This window comes from Hemitrygon akajei, chromosome 13, assembly GCF_048418815.1.
Source record: "Hemitrygon akajei chromosome 13, sHemAka1.3, whole genome shotgun sequence".
In the NCBI taxonomy this organism is placed as follows: domain Eukaryota; kingdom Metazoa; phylum Chordata; class Chondrichthyes; order Myliobatiformes; family Dasyatidae; genus Hemitrygon; species Hemitrygon akajei.
Window position 1 is genome coordinate 75239226 of NC_133136.1, and position 18382 is coordinate 75257607.

Genomic DNA, 18382 nt, shown 5'->3' on the forward strand with positions numbered 1-18382 from the left:
ATCATGAGAGGCAGGATTTATACACATTTGGAGAGGCATAATTTGATTAGGAATAGTCAGCATGGCTTTGTGAAAGGCAGGTCATGCCTTATGAGCCTGATTGAATTTTTTGAGGATGTGACTAAACACATTGATGAAGGAAGAGCAGTATATGTAGTGTATATGGATTTCAGCAAGGCATTTGTCAAGGTACCCAATGCAAGGCTTATTGAGAAAGTAAGGAAGCATGGGATCCAAGGAGAAATTGCTTTGTGGATCCAGAACTTGCTTCCCCACAGAAAACAAAGTGTGGTTACAGACGGGTCATATTCTGCATGGGTGCCAGTCACCAGTGGTGTGCCTCAGGGATCTGTTCTGAGACCCCTACTCTTTGTGATTTTTATAAATGACCTGAATGAAGAAGTAGAGGGATGGGTTAGTAAATTTGCTAATGACACAAAGGTTGGGGGTGTTGTGGATAGTGTGGAGGGCTGTCAGAGGTTACAGCAGGACATTGACAGGATGCAAAAATGGGCTGAGAAGTGGCAGATGGAGTTCAACCCAGATAAGTGTGAGGTGGTTCATTTTAGTAGGTCAAATATGATGACAGAATATAGTATTAATGGTAAGACCTTGGCAGTGTGGAGGATCAGAGGGATCTTGGGGTCCGAGTCCATAGGACGCTCAAAACAGCTGCACAGGTTGACTCTGTGGATAAGAAAGCATGTGGTGCATTGGCCTTCATCAACCGTGGGATTGAGTTTAGGAGCCGAGAGGTAATGTTGCAGCTATATAGGACCCTGGTCTGACCCCACTTGAAGTACTGTGCTCAGTTCTGTTCACCTCACTATCGGAAGGACGTGGAAACCATAGAAAGGGTGCAGAGGAAGTTTACAAGTATGTTGCTTGGATTGGGGAGCATGCCTTATGAGAATAGGTTAAAGTGAACTCGGCCTTTTTTCCTTGGAGCGACAGAGGATGAGAGGTGACCTGATAGAGGTGTATAAGATGATGAAAGGCATTGATCGTGTGGATAGTCAGAGGCTTTTCCCTAGGGCTGAAATGACTAGTATGAGAGGGCAGAGTTTTAAGGTGCTTGGAAGTAGGTACAGAGGAGATATCAGGGGTAAGTTTTTTACGCAGAGAGTGGTCAGTGTGTGGAGTGGGCTGCCGGCAACGGTGGTGGAGGCGGATACGGTAGGGTCTTTTAAAGGACTCCTGGACAGTTATCTGGAGCTCAGAAATATAGAGGGCTATGGATAACCCTAGGTAATTTCTCAGGTAAGGACATGTTGACTTGGATTAGGTATGAAATCCTTTCCTGTTGGCCAATCTTCATTGGAATGGAAGGAGAGCCACAATTAGCTCTTCAATAACTTCTGCTGATATTTGTAGGGTTTTGAGTGAGGCTTAACTGCAGTCCACATTTATCATGCTGTTGACTATCCTGCTGTCACCCCCTGTACTGCAGCTATTTGGATGTGTTACTGAGGCTTGCTGAACCAAGACACTCATTGAAAAGAAGATAGTGTCCTCATGCTGGAGAAGGGAAGGAAATTAGCAAAAGAGTGATGGAGAAATTTTATAGTTATTGCAATTTGAGTAAAATAGTAAATTCCTTGAAGATTCATTATAAGTTCTAAAGTTGCTATTGTCGCAAGATTAGGTGCTGAATTACACTACGTTGGTGGTTGTTCTGCCTTTAATTAGCCTGTAGTTATCCTGTTTTCCTCTAGTAGTCCAGATCCCCAGTAATACCCCAAGGTTAATAACCAACTGAATCTTGATTTCTGTCTTATATAAGGACTATTTAAAAGTCTACTGGTGTTGTTGAAATCACTTTCCAACATCTTAAGTGATAAGGTTGTTTTCTCAATGTCCAAATACAGATGTCTTAGTCCTGTTGTTGTGTGTTGTGTGGACACATCTTTGGAAAAAGATGAGATAAATTCGAAGGAAAGGAAGACAAAAAAATAATAAAGTGGTTAATGTCTTAAGAGAAGAGCTAACAAGTGGAATTTAAAGAGATTTCCATAGTCTGTATTTGTGGTAAACTGTTTCATCGGTCTTTAAAATACATAGACTGTTTAATGGTTTGTATGATGCAGATAAGTTTTCATTCAACAAGATAAAAATATGACAGTTACAGCTAAAAAGATTAATGCACTGGGAAGTTTGCTGATTTATGGCATCTGTCACAGCACTCCACTGCATTCATACGGTATTCTTAACTGGGCACCGATGCTGGCTGGTTACAAATCCGAGTGCTAAAAACAGCACGATAAATTCCAGCACATGAACAAGTTGGGCCACTTTGGTCTGTCAGAGATACAAAAAAGCTTGGAATAAAGTCCAAGTACCTTGTGACTGTGCAAATGAGAAGCCAACTAATTACTCCACACAGCAGGGTAATCCATATTCTTTCATAATACATCCTGAACTCATTTAAACAGTAAATCTACGTCAATGATAAATGAGGAAAGTTTGTTTTCACTTTATCATTATTTCTACATTCTTGTTGAATAACTGATTTTTTTTAATAGGTTGTTGAGTTTTCAAGGTTGCAGTTTCATATTTTAAAAAGTTTAACAAGAGTCAAATGTACAAAAATTGAGCTCAGTACAGAATGAGAGGGAAATGCATTTGCCATTTATGGTCCTCATGAAGAAGAAAATGTTCTACAGGGAAAGCCATTTATTCTGTGCATTATATAACCTCAATTACACGAGATGTAGAAAGGGACAAGCTATCTATTCCTTATCTAGGTTCCACTAATGAAAAAGAAAGTATTTATAATTTACCACTTTCCCACTTGTTCAAGAACTCGGGCAAAGAAAACCAAGGGCCATATTTAAGTAAATTCATAATAACTGAAGAAGCTAGAACTGCTGCTAGCCTGAAAATACCCAACATTATAAATGACTTTTCAGCATTAGATGAGCTGGAAATTGCACTTAAGCAGCTTATGATTTCAGTTAGCTGAAGACATTATTTGATTTTCATTCAGATGATCTTCTTGCATCACTAGCTAGCAGGAAAGATTTCGACAGGTTCCTGTTTACATCAACATTTCAAAATCTGTTCTTTAAATGCACATTTACAATTTCTGTATAATTAAACAACTGTGCACATCCTTCAGCATAATTCAATTGAGAAGTTAACTCTGGAAGTCTTTTATTTTGCATTAGAGACTGGATTTGGCAATCTTGAGTGGTGATTAAGAAGTAGCATAGAACATATGTCCTAACATACAGCTGACAGCAGATAGTAAGAGATGTACTTCTGTAAAATAAATCTAAGGAAATTTGACTGTCTTTGTACTACTTTTCCTCATAATGTTTTGCTTGCTTGTTCCTTTTTATTGAACAGTTGGAGACTTTTTGTTGGTCTTGCATTTTAGTTTAATTAGTATTCAGGAAAGTCTTTGTCCTTAATAAACAATCTTCTTTGTCCTATTTAAAGTAGATCAATTCAGTTTGACTTGTGGAGGGATCCTATTAAGATAAAATGGCACAATTAGATTAATTTTCGAAGACTCATTAAATGTTCATTAACGACGTCATTTACACAGATGTCCTGTAGTCAGACAGTCACCATTCTTTATTTAGAATTCATGGGAATTTAATAGTGTGGAAACGATAAACTGATGCAATAAAATGCATATTTATTAAAAAAATAATTACCGGTTACAGAATTACAGCATAGAACATGCACTGTTGGAAATGTTCTTCAAAAGAATGAACTAAAACATGATTGATTGAGATATTTTAGTTTTATAGGCCTGGGAGTAAATCTATTCATAGAAATAATTACTACCAGAGAGAAACAAAATTCAGTGCAGAACTGTTATCAAAGTTTAGTTTTTTTAATATTCTTGAGAATGTGACAGGGATGGTTTTGCAAACAGTTTATATTGCTTGTCATAGAAGTTGCTAAACAAGTATAAATTGGAAGGTAACTGTAGATTGGAAAGTTAAGATATAAAGTTAAGTATAAAATAATAAATGAGACATATTTTTGAGCAAACAATTAATGGAAACTTAGATTTTCTTACTCACATTTGGAATCCAGTGCACTTAGTTTTGAAATAGTTAACCAAATGAACATGGTGTGTGCCCAGTTAGTAACTTTGGTATTGATGAGAAGCTTAAGGATGTAGGACTCTACTAATAATCATAATAGTACTCAATTTTGTACCTTGAGATGATGGAACATGAAAGGATTAGATATTTCTTCCACATGATCAGAGCATATGACTGATCTTTGTTAAAGTGCCCATTTTCTAAATGCAGTCAGTAAACTTTCCAGTGTTGAAAATTATCTTTAATATCCAAGTAAAATAAGCATAATCATTTTTGAATATATTGGAGTGGAACCATCTATTATGTATTTGAAGATTTATCATAATTATTCTGGAAGGTTTGGGCTATGGTACCCAGGAAGGATATCTTTGCCTTGGAAATTGTTTTTCAAGAAATGCCATAGATATAAATATAAATGTAATGGAGGAATACGATTTGTAAAGTGGGGAGGTTTATAAAAGTAATATGCATCTATGAATAGAGTAATGATGTGTAAATGGTCCTTCCCATGAAATCATGATATGTTGCAGTTGCCTCACCTGACAGTGATGGGAAGCCAAAAGAAAGTGAAATTAAAATGTATTTAAACAGAATAAACTCTTAAGACTGTGCATAGTCCCTCAATTTATAGGCTACAAATTAAGATTTATCAAAGTGCTACCTTGGCATAAAATTAAAAGTTTCAGTAAACCAGAAGTGTACAGAACATCAAAGGACTGGTGTAAGTTCATTCTATTGATGTATTTATATATATATATATATAGCTACTTTGAGTTTCAGAAACAACTTCTAAATCTGTTATATTGCAATGAATAGAGTGTGCACCTTATAACAATCAATAAATATATATGGTTTACAATCCAATTTTGTAAGATTTCTTTTCACGGTGCACGGTAAGCTTACTAATATTATTGCTAGGTGTGCATTTCAGTTTGTAACTGGTTGTAAACATAGCAAATTCTGTTTTGTTCTTTCACTGCTTTACCATTGCAGAAAATGTAGCTTTCGGTATTTTTGGTTGTATTTCTGGGCTTCATGATATTTGAACTGTGATTATCTATTTGTAAATAGTTACCTAATTGTTTTTATATGTGTATATTTTCTTAAGAGTGATGGAGGAAAGACAATAATGGTATTGACAGATTGGATCAACATATGAAGAGCACTAGTTAACATATAATGACTCTGCTCCTGTACTAGCTGGAGTTTAGAAGAATGGGGAGAGGGGATCTCATTGAAAACTGTCAAATAGTGAAAGGCCTAGATTGAGTGCAAGTGGAGAGGCGAGTCTAGGACCAGGGAGCACAGCCTCAGAATAGAAGGATGTCCCTGATAGAACAGAGATGAGGAAGAATTTCTTTAGCCAGCGAATGGTGAATCTGTAGAATTCATTGCCACGGACGTCTGTGGCAGCTAAGTCATTGGGTGTATTTAAAGCAGAGGTTGATAGGTTCTTAATTAATAAGGGCATCAAAGGTTATGGAGAGAAGGCAAGAGAAGGGGTTTGAGTGAGATAGTAAATCAGCCATGATGGAATGGCGGAGCAGATTCATTGGGCCAAATGCACTAATTCTGCACATTATCTTTTATGGTCTTAATATGTTAGATCTATTAAAAGAAAACCAGTTTGCCAACACAGACACTGCAGATGTTGGAATATGGAGCAACAAATAAATTGTTGGAGGAATTAAGCTCGTCAGGCAGCTTTTGTGGAGTCAAAGGAGTGGTCACTGTTTGGGAACAGTTAAGTTAATACAAAATAAAAAAGTTGCCAGGTTTTTTTGGAGATCCAGAGTCTTGGGACCCATGTTCATAGATCCCACAAAGTTGCCACACAAATTGATAGGGTGGTTAAGGCATATGGTATATTGGCCTTCATTAGTTGAGGGATTCATTGAGTTCAAGAGCTACAAAGCAATGTTGCAGCTTTATAAAACCCTGGTTTGACCACACGTGGAATATTGTGTTCAGTTCAGGTTGCCTTATTATAGGAAGGATGTGGAAGATTTAGAGAAGATGCAGAGGATATTTACCAGGATGCTGTCTGGATTAAAGAGCATGTCTTATGAGGATGGTTTGAGCAAGCTAGGGCTTTCCTCTTTGGAGTGAAGGAGGATGAGAGGTGACCTGATTGAGGTGTATGATGTGATAAAAGACATAGATAGGTAGAGTGGATAGTCAAAGACTTCTTTTCCCAGGGTGGAAGAGGCTAATTTTAAGGTGATTGGGGGAGAGTGTAGGGGGTATGTCAGAGGTAAGTATTTTTTTTACAGAGAGTGGTAGATGTGTAAAACACTTTGCTGGGGTGGTGGTAGAGGCAGATACATTTGGGGCATTTAAGAAACTCTTAGGCATATTGATGATAGAAAAATAGAGGCTATGTGGGAGGGAAGGGTTAGATTGATCTTAGAGTATGTTACAAGGTTGACACAGCATCATGGGCCAAAGGGCCTGTACTGTTCTGTAGTGTTCTATGATATTACTTAATAGAAGTTAAAGCCATTATAAACTATTACAGTTAATTCTTTTGTAGACAAATGTATGAATTTGTGTTTTTGCAGGAAATGTTCACTTATCTTTCCAGTGAACTAAAGAAGTTGGCTGAAGCTCATGGTGAAAGACTTCTGGAGACCTCAAATAATACTGTATCTCTGGGTATATCTTATTTTTCTCCCATACCTATTTAAAATGAGAAATTATTGTTTCTGCTTGCCTTAAACTCTATACTACAAACAATTCTATTTCCATGCAATATAAATCCAATTTATTCCGTTATTCAGATTAAGCAACTGCAGGATATTAACTCAGGAAACACTTATTCATCATTTCAATTCAAATTAACATATATAAAAACAGCTTTTACCTAAGGGATAGCCAGAATGGAAATCCAAGCTAGTTATACAGAAAAATGATTCGGCAGAAGTAGTGAGACATCCCAATGTTTAGACGATTATGATGCATCATTCAAGTTTGGATCATTTCCAATCTGTAGTTATCCTTTGGAAACAGTAGTGGAGTAGGTGTAGAGAGGATAACAAATAAAGTACTGCAGATGTTGGAAATCAGAAATGAAAACAGGAGATGCCATGAAACAATCCTCCGTTTGGGCTGCTTTTGTACATTTCTTCCTATCAATGACCTTTTGATCAGAATCTTTCAATCATTTCTTGTTACTGTCACAAGAGGTCACTGTAACACAACAGTGAATGTTTTCATATGGTTTATTTGCAATGTAATCTATTGTTACAGTGCATGAATATTTTGAAGAAGATTATGGTTTCCCATGAGTTCTATTCCACCTTGTTTTCCTACATTAGTTAGTAAGTTATAGCTATTGATGTCCTAATCTCTGACGTAATACAGCGTTACCAAAATTTAACGGTACCTGTGATGAATTGATTTTACAATTACATCCAAGGATATGAATTTCTGTTAATGATGTGAAAAATGCACATAATTAACTTAAAGTGTGCTTCAGAGTATGCTTTGCTGTTGATCTTAGTCCACTTATTCATTTGGATTCTTGCACTAGAGTTGAAAGCTAACAATCCTGTTGGATAATTTAGATAATTGTTCTGTGTATTTCCTGAACTCTTAATTGCTGTGAAATATTTATGCACTATGGGTGATAACTATCTCCAGTGGGTGGTACGGAGATTCCTATCATCCTCTTTGCCATTCTCACAGCCCTTTCAAGGGACTTCTGGTCCAGCAGTCTGCTGCTCCCATACTAGATGAAAATGCAACTTGTCAGGATACTCTCAATGGTGCTCCTGTGGAATTCAGTTAAGAGGTGGGGGGGGGGGTGGGGGCAGCCTCGCTTGCCCATTCACCTCAGTAAATGGAGGTGCTGTTGTGTCTTATTCAAGGAGCTAATGTTGAGGGACTTGCTGAGGTCATCCATGATCTGAACTCCCAGGAACTTGGTGCACCTAACTCTCTCTGCGGAGGAGCCGTGAATGTGCAGAGGAGGACGGTTCATCTGCACCTTCCTAAAGTCCACAATAATTTCCTAGGTCTTCTCCACACTCAGACTTGGGTTGTTGTTCTCACACTAGTCCACTAGCCACTCCACTTCCTCTCTGTACTCCGACTCATCATTGTTGTTGATGAGGTCAACCACTTGTGTCGTCTGCATATTTGAGCTGAATCCTGCGATACAGTCATGTGTCGACAGTGTGAACAGCAGCAGGCTGAGCACATAGCCCTGGAGAGCTCCAGTACTTAGCACAATGAGACGTGAAACATTGCTGTCCACAAGGACTGACTGGCCTTTCTGGTAAGAAGTCCAGGATCCAGTTACAGAGAGAGGCATTGAGACCCAGTGAGGTCAGTTTCCCCACCAGTTTCTTGGGTATGATGGTATTAAACGCTGAACTAAAGTCTATAAACAGCAGCCTGGCATATGAGACCCCATTATCAAGGTGGGTCAGGATAGAGTGGAGAGCAAAGGGTATTGCATCTTCAGTGGATCTATTTGAGCAATAAGTGAACTGGAAAGGGTCCAATGTAGCTGGGAGAAAGGCTTTAATGCACTCCACGACCAGCCGCTCAAAGCATTTCATAATGGTTGATGTTAATGCCACAGGATGATAATCACTTAGGTTTGTTACTGTTGCCTCCTTTGGCACTGGAATGATGTGGCCGCCTTGAAAACTGAGGGGACAGTGGATTGTTTCAGAGAGATGTTGAATATATCCATCAGCACCTCCTTGAGCTGGGCTGCACAGTATGAAGACATAAGATTGTGTGTTGAAGTTTCAGGTTATGGGGAAAATGATTTCTGAAAATACATTGATCTGGTGACAGGAGCTAAAGGGCGCTGCTAATTGATAAGTAGGAGTAAAATCAGTTTCTTGAACACATTTCTGGTTATTTTCATGTGGAAATGAAAGCAGGATCTGGAAATTCTTCCATACAGTTCCAAAAAAAAACTTTGCAAATGGAAAATTGGTTAGCATTTTGTAATATGCACAGATTTCTGAATACGTCAGTGCCCAACGAGGAAATTTGGCTCCTGAGGTTCTTATTTGTTATTGCTTGTTTTATGCTCCAAATGAGGGCAACAGTAGTGCAAGGTACAAATCTCATCTACCATGAGATCTTCAACTTCACTGGCTTTGAAGTTCTTATTTACACACAAAGCTTATGGGTTCTACTGAGCCCTTTCAGCTGAAACAATGCAATTTAAAGTGGCAACCTTTAGACTGCAGCGTTTGGCCTCACAGATATTTGACAGCTTTGCTCACAGAGGTCATGCTCACAGTTATTCAGCTTTCTGGCCTCGGCATCATTCCAGGCAACAGCTGCTGATATCTGCCACATCTGTTCTCTGCTCACTGCTGCAGCACGTGGAGGGAGGGGGCATCCAGATTCCCTAGTCAAGGCGAGAAAACTTCATCTACTTCTTATCCAGCCCCAGAAGATGGAGTAGTGTGCTAAATGTTTGCCAGCTTTGCAGTCTTCCTCTAAGTGCAGACAGTAAGAGATGAAGCAACCTTCTTCCATATTGGGATCACTGCTGTCCTGGAGGGTCACTATGGGCCATGTGCATTAAAAAAAAATCCTTCTTGTATGCAAACATCTATACCATTCTGTGTAGGTCCCTCTAGACCATCCCTTAAGCCTTCCCAGGAACATCCATGCATCCATTCATTCAGTAGCAACACTCCCCTGTAACTGGAAGAGTGTTGCTTTTTTATTGTGTGCCTCTTTCAGAGTGACTGCAACATTGCTCCTGTGGGATATGTGCTAACAATTGCAACTTGCAATACGTCATTGGAGAATGCTGTGCTGAAACTCATTTCAGATTCAGAGCAGTGTTACATTGAAAATCATGATGATGCTTTCCAGTTAATTTCTTGTTATAGATCTCAGTTTTTTTTGTAACTTTCACAAATGGCTTCATGGAACACAGAATTGTTTTAGAGCTCTTTGAAATAGTAAAGCGCTTTCTAGCCCCAAGATGTTTTTTTTTTCAGTTAAATCTTGCTCTTCATTGAAAAGAGTGTTTAGCTCCAGTTTTCTGTTTTCAAAGCTTTGCATCAAGATCGGCAGCATTTCTTTTTTCATTAGCACATGCCTTCTATTTGATCATTTTGTGGAATATACCAGCATTTTTGCTTGTGTTCAACCTCATCAATGTAAGGAAATTTGTAATTCACATGCAGATAAAATCCTGAGCTTGGTGGCTGCTCTGTGCTGGGGTTTCCCAAACAGCATTCTGAAGTAGGACTCTTCATGGTGTCTTGGTAAATGAGCACAAACTTATCTCTAGTAGTTGGGCTGAGATTCTGCCTATTGAACCTGCATCAAGTTAGATCTGGAGAGAACAGTTTTGTAACCATCTGAACATCTGTTTAGAGAGAAACAACTGCAAAAGAGGATGAGAAATGGTTAATTTATGGTTTCGTATTTAAGTAAACTAATATTATTTTACATTTATGATATTATTAAAATGTCTTAAATTTATTCTAATATAAAATGTTGCTGAATGTTAGACATATTAGCAGATTTAATATGGTGCATGGCCAAGCTGACTGTCACAATTTAATGGGCAGAGCTCGTTCTGGCCCGTCTACTTGAAGGCATTATATTATGCAAGAGGACCCAACCTTACTGAGCCTCACCATTTTAACTTGGAACAATTTTGGACAGCATATTGGCAACTGCAAAAGTGCAATTTGGCTTGATTGCCTCTTACACATCAACAAACATTCCACGAAGTCAGAATTAACAAGAGGAGTTACAATTACGGTCTATTTCACAACTGTGATGCACTTTTGGCTTCTTCAGTTTTGTTATAGAAATGCATCCTACCTCTGCTTGCAGAATATCGTTGTATCTCAATCTGCTGCCAGAAGTATTGTCAGTGAAGTGAGTGATGCTGCTGTTTCTCCTTACAATAGTGGCACTTGAGATGCTTTGCAGCTGTTCACCGTTAATTGATTTTTATCAATTCAAGTACTTGCATCTCAGAAGTGATTTAATTTAATTTTTTCTAAACACAGCAGTAATAAAGTAAAAGCTCCATCTCTTCTGATTTTGCTTTAGATTGTGTAAATGTTATCAGAAAGTAATTATAATTTTATGACATAAAAATACCAGTTTAATTGCCATATAAACATTCATTGTAGCATGGTATTACAGTACATAGCTTTTGTATTTATAATTTAAGAATGATTAGTTTTCTCAGATTAATTTAATGCTAATTTGATTAACCCAGTTGAATACTGAGTGGCACTTGTTTTTCTTTACTGGTGCACTTGGAGTTTGCCTAAATTATGAGAAGTACAAACTAGCAACAGCAAATTACATGGTTAGCTTTAAGTCACACACAGCTACGGCGAATCAGACAGTTAAATTTAATGTTAGTGAAAAGTTGGTTTTAATGACATTTTTCTTCAAAAGCAATCACTGTACTTTACTAATTAAATAAAAGGCTTTCAATGTAATAAACTGCCAGGTGAGTCCAAATTTTACGATTAAAGGCTCTAAAATAAAGGTTCTTGCAAGAAAGACTTTTCTCCGCTTGCAGTTGAGCACAGCTGGTGTGAGACTACCTTCTCAAAGTTGTGTCACATCTGACAGATCTCAAACCGATTCCAGTAGAGCTGCAGCTGTACTGCAAACCTCATCTTAGTGCACTGTCAAAACAACTTAAAGCACTGCCAAATGGGTGGCATATAATATAAAAAATATCCTTTGCATAAACCATTTGTTGTCGAGAAGTTATTTATGATTTTTTTTCGCTTCATGCAGACTGAACACAATTATAAATTAAAATTAAGAAACTCAAAAAATATATTTTAAAACTCCATCATCTACATGATACAAGGATAATGTCTCCTTGGAGATGGTAGTATAGGAAGTCATTGATGGGACTTAAAATGGCTGGGAATCCAATCCATACCCAACAGTTTTCCATGTAGTTTCTTGGGAAGGTCCCACTAGTGATTAACATCATATTTACTTTCTAATATCTTTGGGCATTTTTAAAGATATTGAAACAAAATAGATTAAACTCTGATAAACTGAGTACTCGAGAAAAAAATGCTGCAGATGAACTTCAGAGGATTGGAGTTGTGCTGTGCTAGTGTGTATTTGGCAGGTCACTTTATAGATTGATATTTAGGCAGCTTTCAAGGCCTGGTACATTTGGGACACTCGAGTTCTGCATATTTCCAACCATAAATTGTAACCAGGGTATCAAGGCTGGTACAAGATGTGTAACAGATATTTTATAACACATATGTCAAACTCAAGGTCCGCGGGCCAAATCCGGCCCGCGGTGGAATTATCTTTGGCCCGCGAGATAATATCTAATTACTATTAAAGCTGGCCCCAGTAATCGAAGCGCCTATGGCGTATGATATGGCTAATGCTAAGTTTATTCAGGTACCAGGTTTTCAGGGTTTTTAGTGTTTATTCGGCAGTCTTGCTCGGCAGTCTTCTTCATAAGAAACAGAATTTGTAAAGTGAAACACTTTGTAGTTATAGCAGACACTGAGACACATGAGAGCAGGCTGAAAAAACGGAGGCAACGAAAGCTGCGTTCGCACGCGTCCGACTGATCCGGCCCGCATGAAGCTGCATTTTGCTCAATCCGGCCCGTGACCTAAAATGAGTTTGACACCCCTGTTTTATAATCTCACATCAAGCACTCCAATTTCCAGGTCTTCTTGTATATTGCAACACATGGGCCCTGAATGTCAATTGAAAATATGTGGTTGCTTTTTTAAGCCAATCTTCTATCTCTATCTTTATCAATTATATTTTTAGGTAGAAATCATATCATAAAGAAATTCAGCACAGTCAGGCCCTTTGACCACTGAGCATGCACTGACTATCAACAGCCCATTTACACTAATCCTGTATTAATCCTGTTCTCCCTACATTCTATCAACTCCCCAGATTCCAACTCACCTACACCCTACTGGCAATTTGCATTGGTCATTTAACCTCCCAACCTGCATGTCTGATATATGGGAGGAACCCATAGGGTCACAAGGAGACTCTGCAAACTCCACGTGGACAGCACTCAAGGTCAGAATTGAACCTGGGCCTCTGACTTTGTAAGGCAGCAGCTCCACAAACTATGTGGCCCCTAAAGAAAACCTCATTGTGTTGGCACTGCCCAGACCAAAGATTTCTAATTCTTTCATTGATATAGGTTTTTATTGTTTGAGAATCCTTTGCTTTAGGATTTCATTCATTTTAACAAACAGATTCCTGGTGGCCTCAACTGTGTTTTATCGAAGAGCTGCCAGGCATATGTGAGAATTCCAAGGGGTGACTCACTTAATCGTGTGTATTCACTTTTTGCCCGTTATCAAGAGAAAGTTGCTCAATTCCATTTAGTGTCTCCCAAAGACCACGAGTGACAGTTTTGATAGATTTGGACTTGGATTTTGCAGTCAAAATTGAAGTGATGGTGCTTACTGCTGACATTGAAGAACGCGGCCCACAAAGATCTAGTTATCTCCATTCCATGGTTTCCCTTTGCCTGACAGTGGTTGCTGTTAAATGCCTGCTAAATTAAATCAGAGTATGGTGTTGTTAAGCTGGATAAGTATCCCATCATATTACTAAAATTTCATGGATAAGAAGCTGAAATATAATTAATATTTTAAATGTTAAATATTACCTTCAAAACCCAACATAGTTTGTAATATTTACTAGGAAAAATTACGTACACATTTTTTTGGCGGGGGGGGGGGGGGCAGAAATGTTAAGCTTGTTATACCATTGAGGCCTTGCCTGTGCTTTATACAGCCAAGTCTGACACTTACAGACTGTTCAGCACTAAGAATTTTACATCTATTGTAAAGTTCTGATATTTTCATCAGTACAAAAATTCCTAAAGATTATGTAATTGCAGCTTCTTGTTCTCAATGTTTATTCAGATGTACTTATTGATCACACATACAATGAAACATACAGTAAAATGCATTGTTTGCATTAACAACCAAAATATCTTAAAGATGTGCTGGGGGCAACCCACAAATGTCGCCGCACATTCCATGGCCAACATAGCATGTCCATGATATTCAGCAGAACTACACAGAGCAGTAACAACACAAATTTTTAAGCTGTTATATTTTCTATTAATTGTCTGGGAACAGTTTTTATGAAGCTCTCACTGTTCTGTCACCTTACAGTTCCTTTCTTTTTGCACGTTTCAGCAATGTCCTTAAAGAGATTCAGTGAGAAGAATGACAAGGCTGTCACTCAGCTTGGATCTATGCTTTTCACCAGACTGGTATCTGGAGCCAGGTGAGCTACTCAGTATTTGGCACCTTTAATGCAGTTATTGCCTTCAGCTTTGTTTTCCTTTTCACATGAGGATCATGAATATCTGAATAGGTATGTAAGGTGCATCCACCAAGACTTATCATTAAAAAAAACAGTAGCCACACCCAGCTATTTCATCATTTTGTTATTAGTGAGGAGGGATTTAAAAAATATTTTAGTGTCTTTTTTTTGGTCTTTTGAAATATTATTCAAAGGTTGAATTTAATAGTGTCATATTGAATATCTACATAAATTCAACATGAACCAATCCCACATTGATTCCTGTCCCCTTCTTTTCAGAGTTGTTCCAGTTGGCTCTAAACAAGATATAAATGGCTATTCTTTCCAAGGATTTATGTCTCACACTAATTGCTATCCGTGCCCTTATTTGAATGCTGCATCAGCTATTGGAATGAAAAAACAAGATGTGGACCTTTTTATTAAGAAGCTGGACAAATGTCTCAACTATTTGTTGAAGGAGAATGGAATTTCAGGAACAGAAGTGGAAACTGGAACGGCAGTGCTAGAAAATACCAAAGATGTTGATACCGAGCATTTGTCAGAAACTCTTCAAAATAGTCTAAAAGTTGGGGCTGATAGGGTAAATCAGCCTCTTTGATGCCTTTTAACTCACTGATCCTTGCTCAGTTCAGAGGATGTTCTGAAGTGCATGACTGTAAAGGTAACACTGGTGTGGAATTATGGGATGATTTTGATTCGTATTGGAGAAGCTCATGCTTCTGTGATAGCCAGGCAAGAATGGTGAAGCAAAAAAAAAAGAATTAGTGTAATCTATAACAAATTAATTTTCAATTAGTTTAATATGTATATTTTGCAGCTAATATTTAGATTGGGTGTTGGAGGAAAAAGGACAAATTTAAAAAATGGAAAATAATTGAAAGCGTTTTTGAATTTGTGCTAGCACTGCAGAAATACCCTTTATGTGCTTTCTCCTGAGCATTTAGGATAACTTGTCAAATATGCTTGACGTTGCACAATTTGTTTTGTTTATTAAAAGCTGTTAGAATATGTGTATGTAAAAATGAATCTTGTGAGTACGAAAAATATTTAGCAACTATGAGGGATTTGTGTTTTCTTAAGATGAGAGTTGGGAATAATGAATGATGCACTTCTTTTTATCTGTGGGATTATTTGGTGGCCCAGCATTGCCTTTAAGAAATCACTTATCTCCTTTGCACTAGGCAGTATTGGGCTTCAGCTCTTCAGACAGTTGTCAAATCAAATCCGCTATAGACTACATGGAAAAAAGCCAGACATCATTTCACTTGAGACCCTTAAAAAGCTATACTGACAGAGTTAACACCCTCAAAGTAAGTTATCATTCTGCAACAGGATTATAGACCAGGAACCTAGTTCTATTTGGGGCTCAACTGCACACAGACTAAATTGTTGATTTTTTTTCTCTCTCGCTCTGCAGTGTGAATGTCTCTTGCCGTTGAGATTTAAGTTTAAAAGAGAAGTAAATATGATTTTCACTTTGATAGCATTTGAAGAGTCTATTAGGCCACTTCTGTTCCAAGAAGAAGAAAGAGAATAATGACACCAAATAGCAAGGTAGTTCCATGTATTGCGCTTGTACTTTAAGCTCTAAATGTAAGAGAACAGAGTAGCCAATTCCAAATGCCTTCATAATGATTTCCAATTCTGCTCCTGTCTCAGCTTATAAAACCTTTGTCAATTCTTTTTATCTTAAGATTTGATTATTGCAATTTTGCGCCAGTCAGCTTCCCTTATTTGACCTCTATGAATTGTGATCCTTTGTTGTAACTTATACAAAGTGCTGTTCCCCTGTTCTGTTCACCCAGCAACCTGTGCAGGCTCCGGGTTCAGCAGTGCCTCAGTTTTGAAATTCTCCCCTCATTGCTTTACTTTTCCTGAACTTTGGAATCATGGCGACTCCTAGAACACTCCCAGATCTTTTGCTGTTAACTCTGAGCTAGTGTATTTCTTCATCAAACCTGCATTTTAGTTGCTGCATTTTTGACAACTAGATCTTCAGGTGCTGAGGTCCAATGACCAGGAATTCCTCCTTTCTACCGCACCCAAGTTCTTGGTCAAAGACCCTAATATCTCCTTGCTGTTTGATGAAAAACTCCTGTGAAGCATCTTGGTGTGTTTTGCTATGTGAAATAAGCTGTAAAAATGGTATAAACACATTAATCGTAGATGCTAGAAACCTGAAATAAAATCAGAAAGCTCAGGGAATACTCAGCATGTTAGACAGCATATGTGGAGGGAGAAATAAAATAAAAATTGCAAGTCAATGACTAGCATCAAAACATATAACATTGCTGATTTTTTTTCAGTAAAGGAGTTGAGAGAGACTGGGCTTTCAAACAGTGCTAATGCATATAATTGTGCTACACTTACAGATGGAGTAAAGAATGATAACTAGGGTGAAAGTGTTGCTGGTGATCAGAATCAGTGTTACAATCCATGTTGCAATACACATGCAATCTTCCTCTTTCATCACATTAGTGACACCGTGGAATTACTGTGTTGTAATGCAGGAAGCTCAATGGACAATCTCATGGAGAAGTCAAACCATCAAGGATGCTGCCAGGACTGGAGACCTGAGTTACAAGGAAAGATTAAATAAGTTAGGACTTTATTCCTTGGAACATAGAAGATTGAAGGGAGATTTGATTGAGGTATACAAAATTATGAGAGGTTTAGAGAGGGTAAATGTAAGCAGACTTTTTCCACTGAGGTAGGTTAGACAACAGCTAGAGGTCAGGGCTTAAGAGTGAAAGGTGAAAAATTTAAGGGGAACTTAAGGGGAAACTTTTTATGTTCTGCACTGGAGCGAGCTGGCACTGCAAGTGGTGCGTGCTAGCTCGATTCCAACGTTTAAGAGAAATTTGGATTGGTACATGGATGGTAGGGATGTGGTCTGGGTACAGATCGATGGAAGTAGGCAGTTGAAATGGTTTGACATGGACTAGATGGGCCAAAGGGCCTGCTTCTGTGTTGTATTTTTCTATGACTATCACTGATATTTTTTGTTTTGCTTTATTATTTGCATTATTATCTCAAATTTTCATTTAACACACCTTTTTTTACTTCCCTGATAATTGAGCTGAGATCAGGATTTTTGTGCCCCCTCTGTCAGTTGGCTTCATGTCTTTCATTCTCCTTAAACAGGCTAAAAACTCAGAAATATTAACTCAAATCAAATCCCGTTCACCCTCCTATGCTCGGCTCCTTATCCACTCCTTTGCTACCTTACTGTTGAAGATCGTAAAACTTAGTACTGTTTTCATCCTTCCTCTCCCATCAATATATTTAATTGAGATTTCAGATGCCATGATTACATATTTCTCTTAGTATTGTAATAACAATATATTGGCCATATGTTTAAAATACTGTTAGTAAGCTATTTTAACATCCACATAACGTAGCTGTGGAACTTTTTTTATCAGTTGTATTTTTTGATCCACTAAACAGAAATGGCTTTAAAATTGCACTTTGGGGTATTAGTACATAAACATTTAATATATTCCTCTGAAATGTCTTTACGCTACATTAAATGTCGAATTTATATTTACAGAGCAATTTCTGCCTGGGGCCGTAGATGATGTGGGGCAATATCAATAGCAGCAGCAACTCAAAAGCTAATGCCATGTATAACTGGTTGAAAGTCACTAGTGTATCCTTCATTCAGCTGATAGACTACATCTGATGGTTGAGGAAGGGTTCACGCAGGTCAAAAAAAATCCCTGAGTGGAAATTGCTAACTTGTAGGATGAGGCTACATCCCCATCTGTAACTGTATAAGTTATCAGAGTAAACTGCTTGCAGTAGCAACTTGAGTTACTAATTTAGCGGTACAGTGTGAAGTAGTCCTTCATTAGTATTTAGGACACACCAGTTAAGGGCAGTGGTGCAGCTAATGAAGCTATTGGCTCACAGCTCATATGCTCCAGGTTCAGTTCTGACCTCTGACGCTCTCTATGTTTTCATCTTGCTTTGATCATGTGGGTTTCTTCCAGGTGTTCTGGATTCCT

At 38.0% G+C, this 18382-nt stretch overlaps 1 protein-coding gene across 7 annotated transcripts in view; it reads left to right on the plus strand.

The window, feature by feature from the left end:
* The window catches only part of sepsecs (Sep (O-phosphoserine) tRNA:Sec (selenocysteine) tRNA synthase), a 79577-nt gene extending 64084 nt beyond the window's left edge, over positions 1-15493 (plus strand). For all 7 annotated transcript variants that reach the window (XM_073064893.1, XM_073064890.1, XM_073064896.1 and 4 more), the window contains 3 exons: positions 6623-6716; positions 14246-14336; positions 14655-15493. In XM_073064893.1, coding sequence (XP_072920994.1) covers positions 6623-6716; positions 14246-14336; positions 14655-14973 — 504 coding nt within the window. In that variant the 3' untranslated portion in view covers positions 14974-15493. The remainder of the gene's footprint in view (positions 1-6622; positions 6717-14245; positions 14337-14654) is intronic.
* The last annotated feature ends 2889 nt before the right edge of the window (positions 15494-18382 follow it).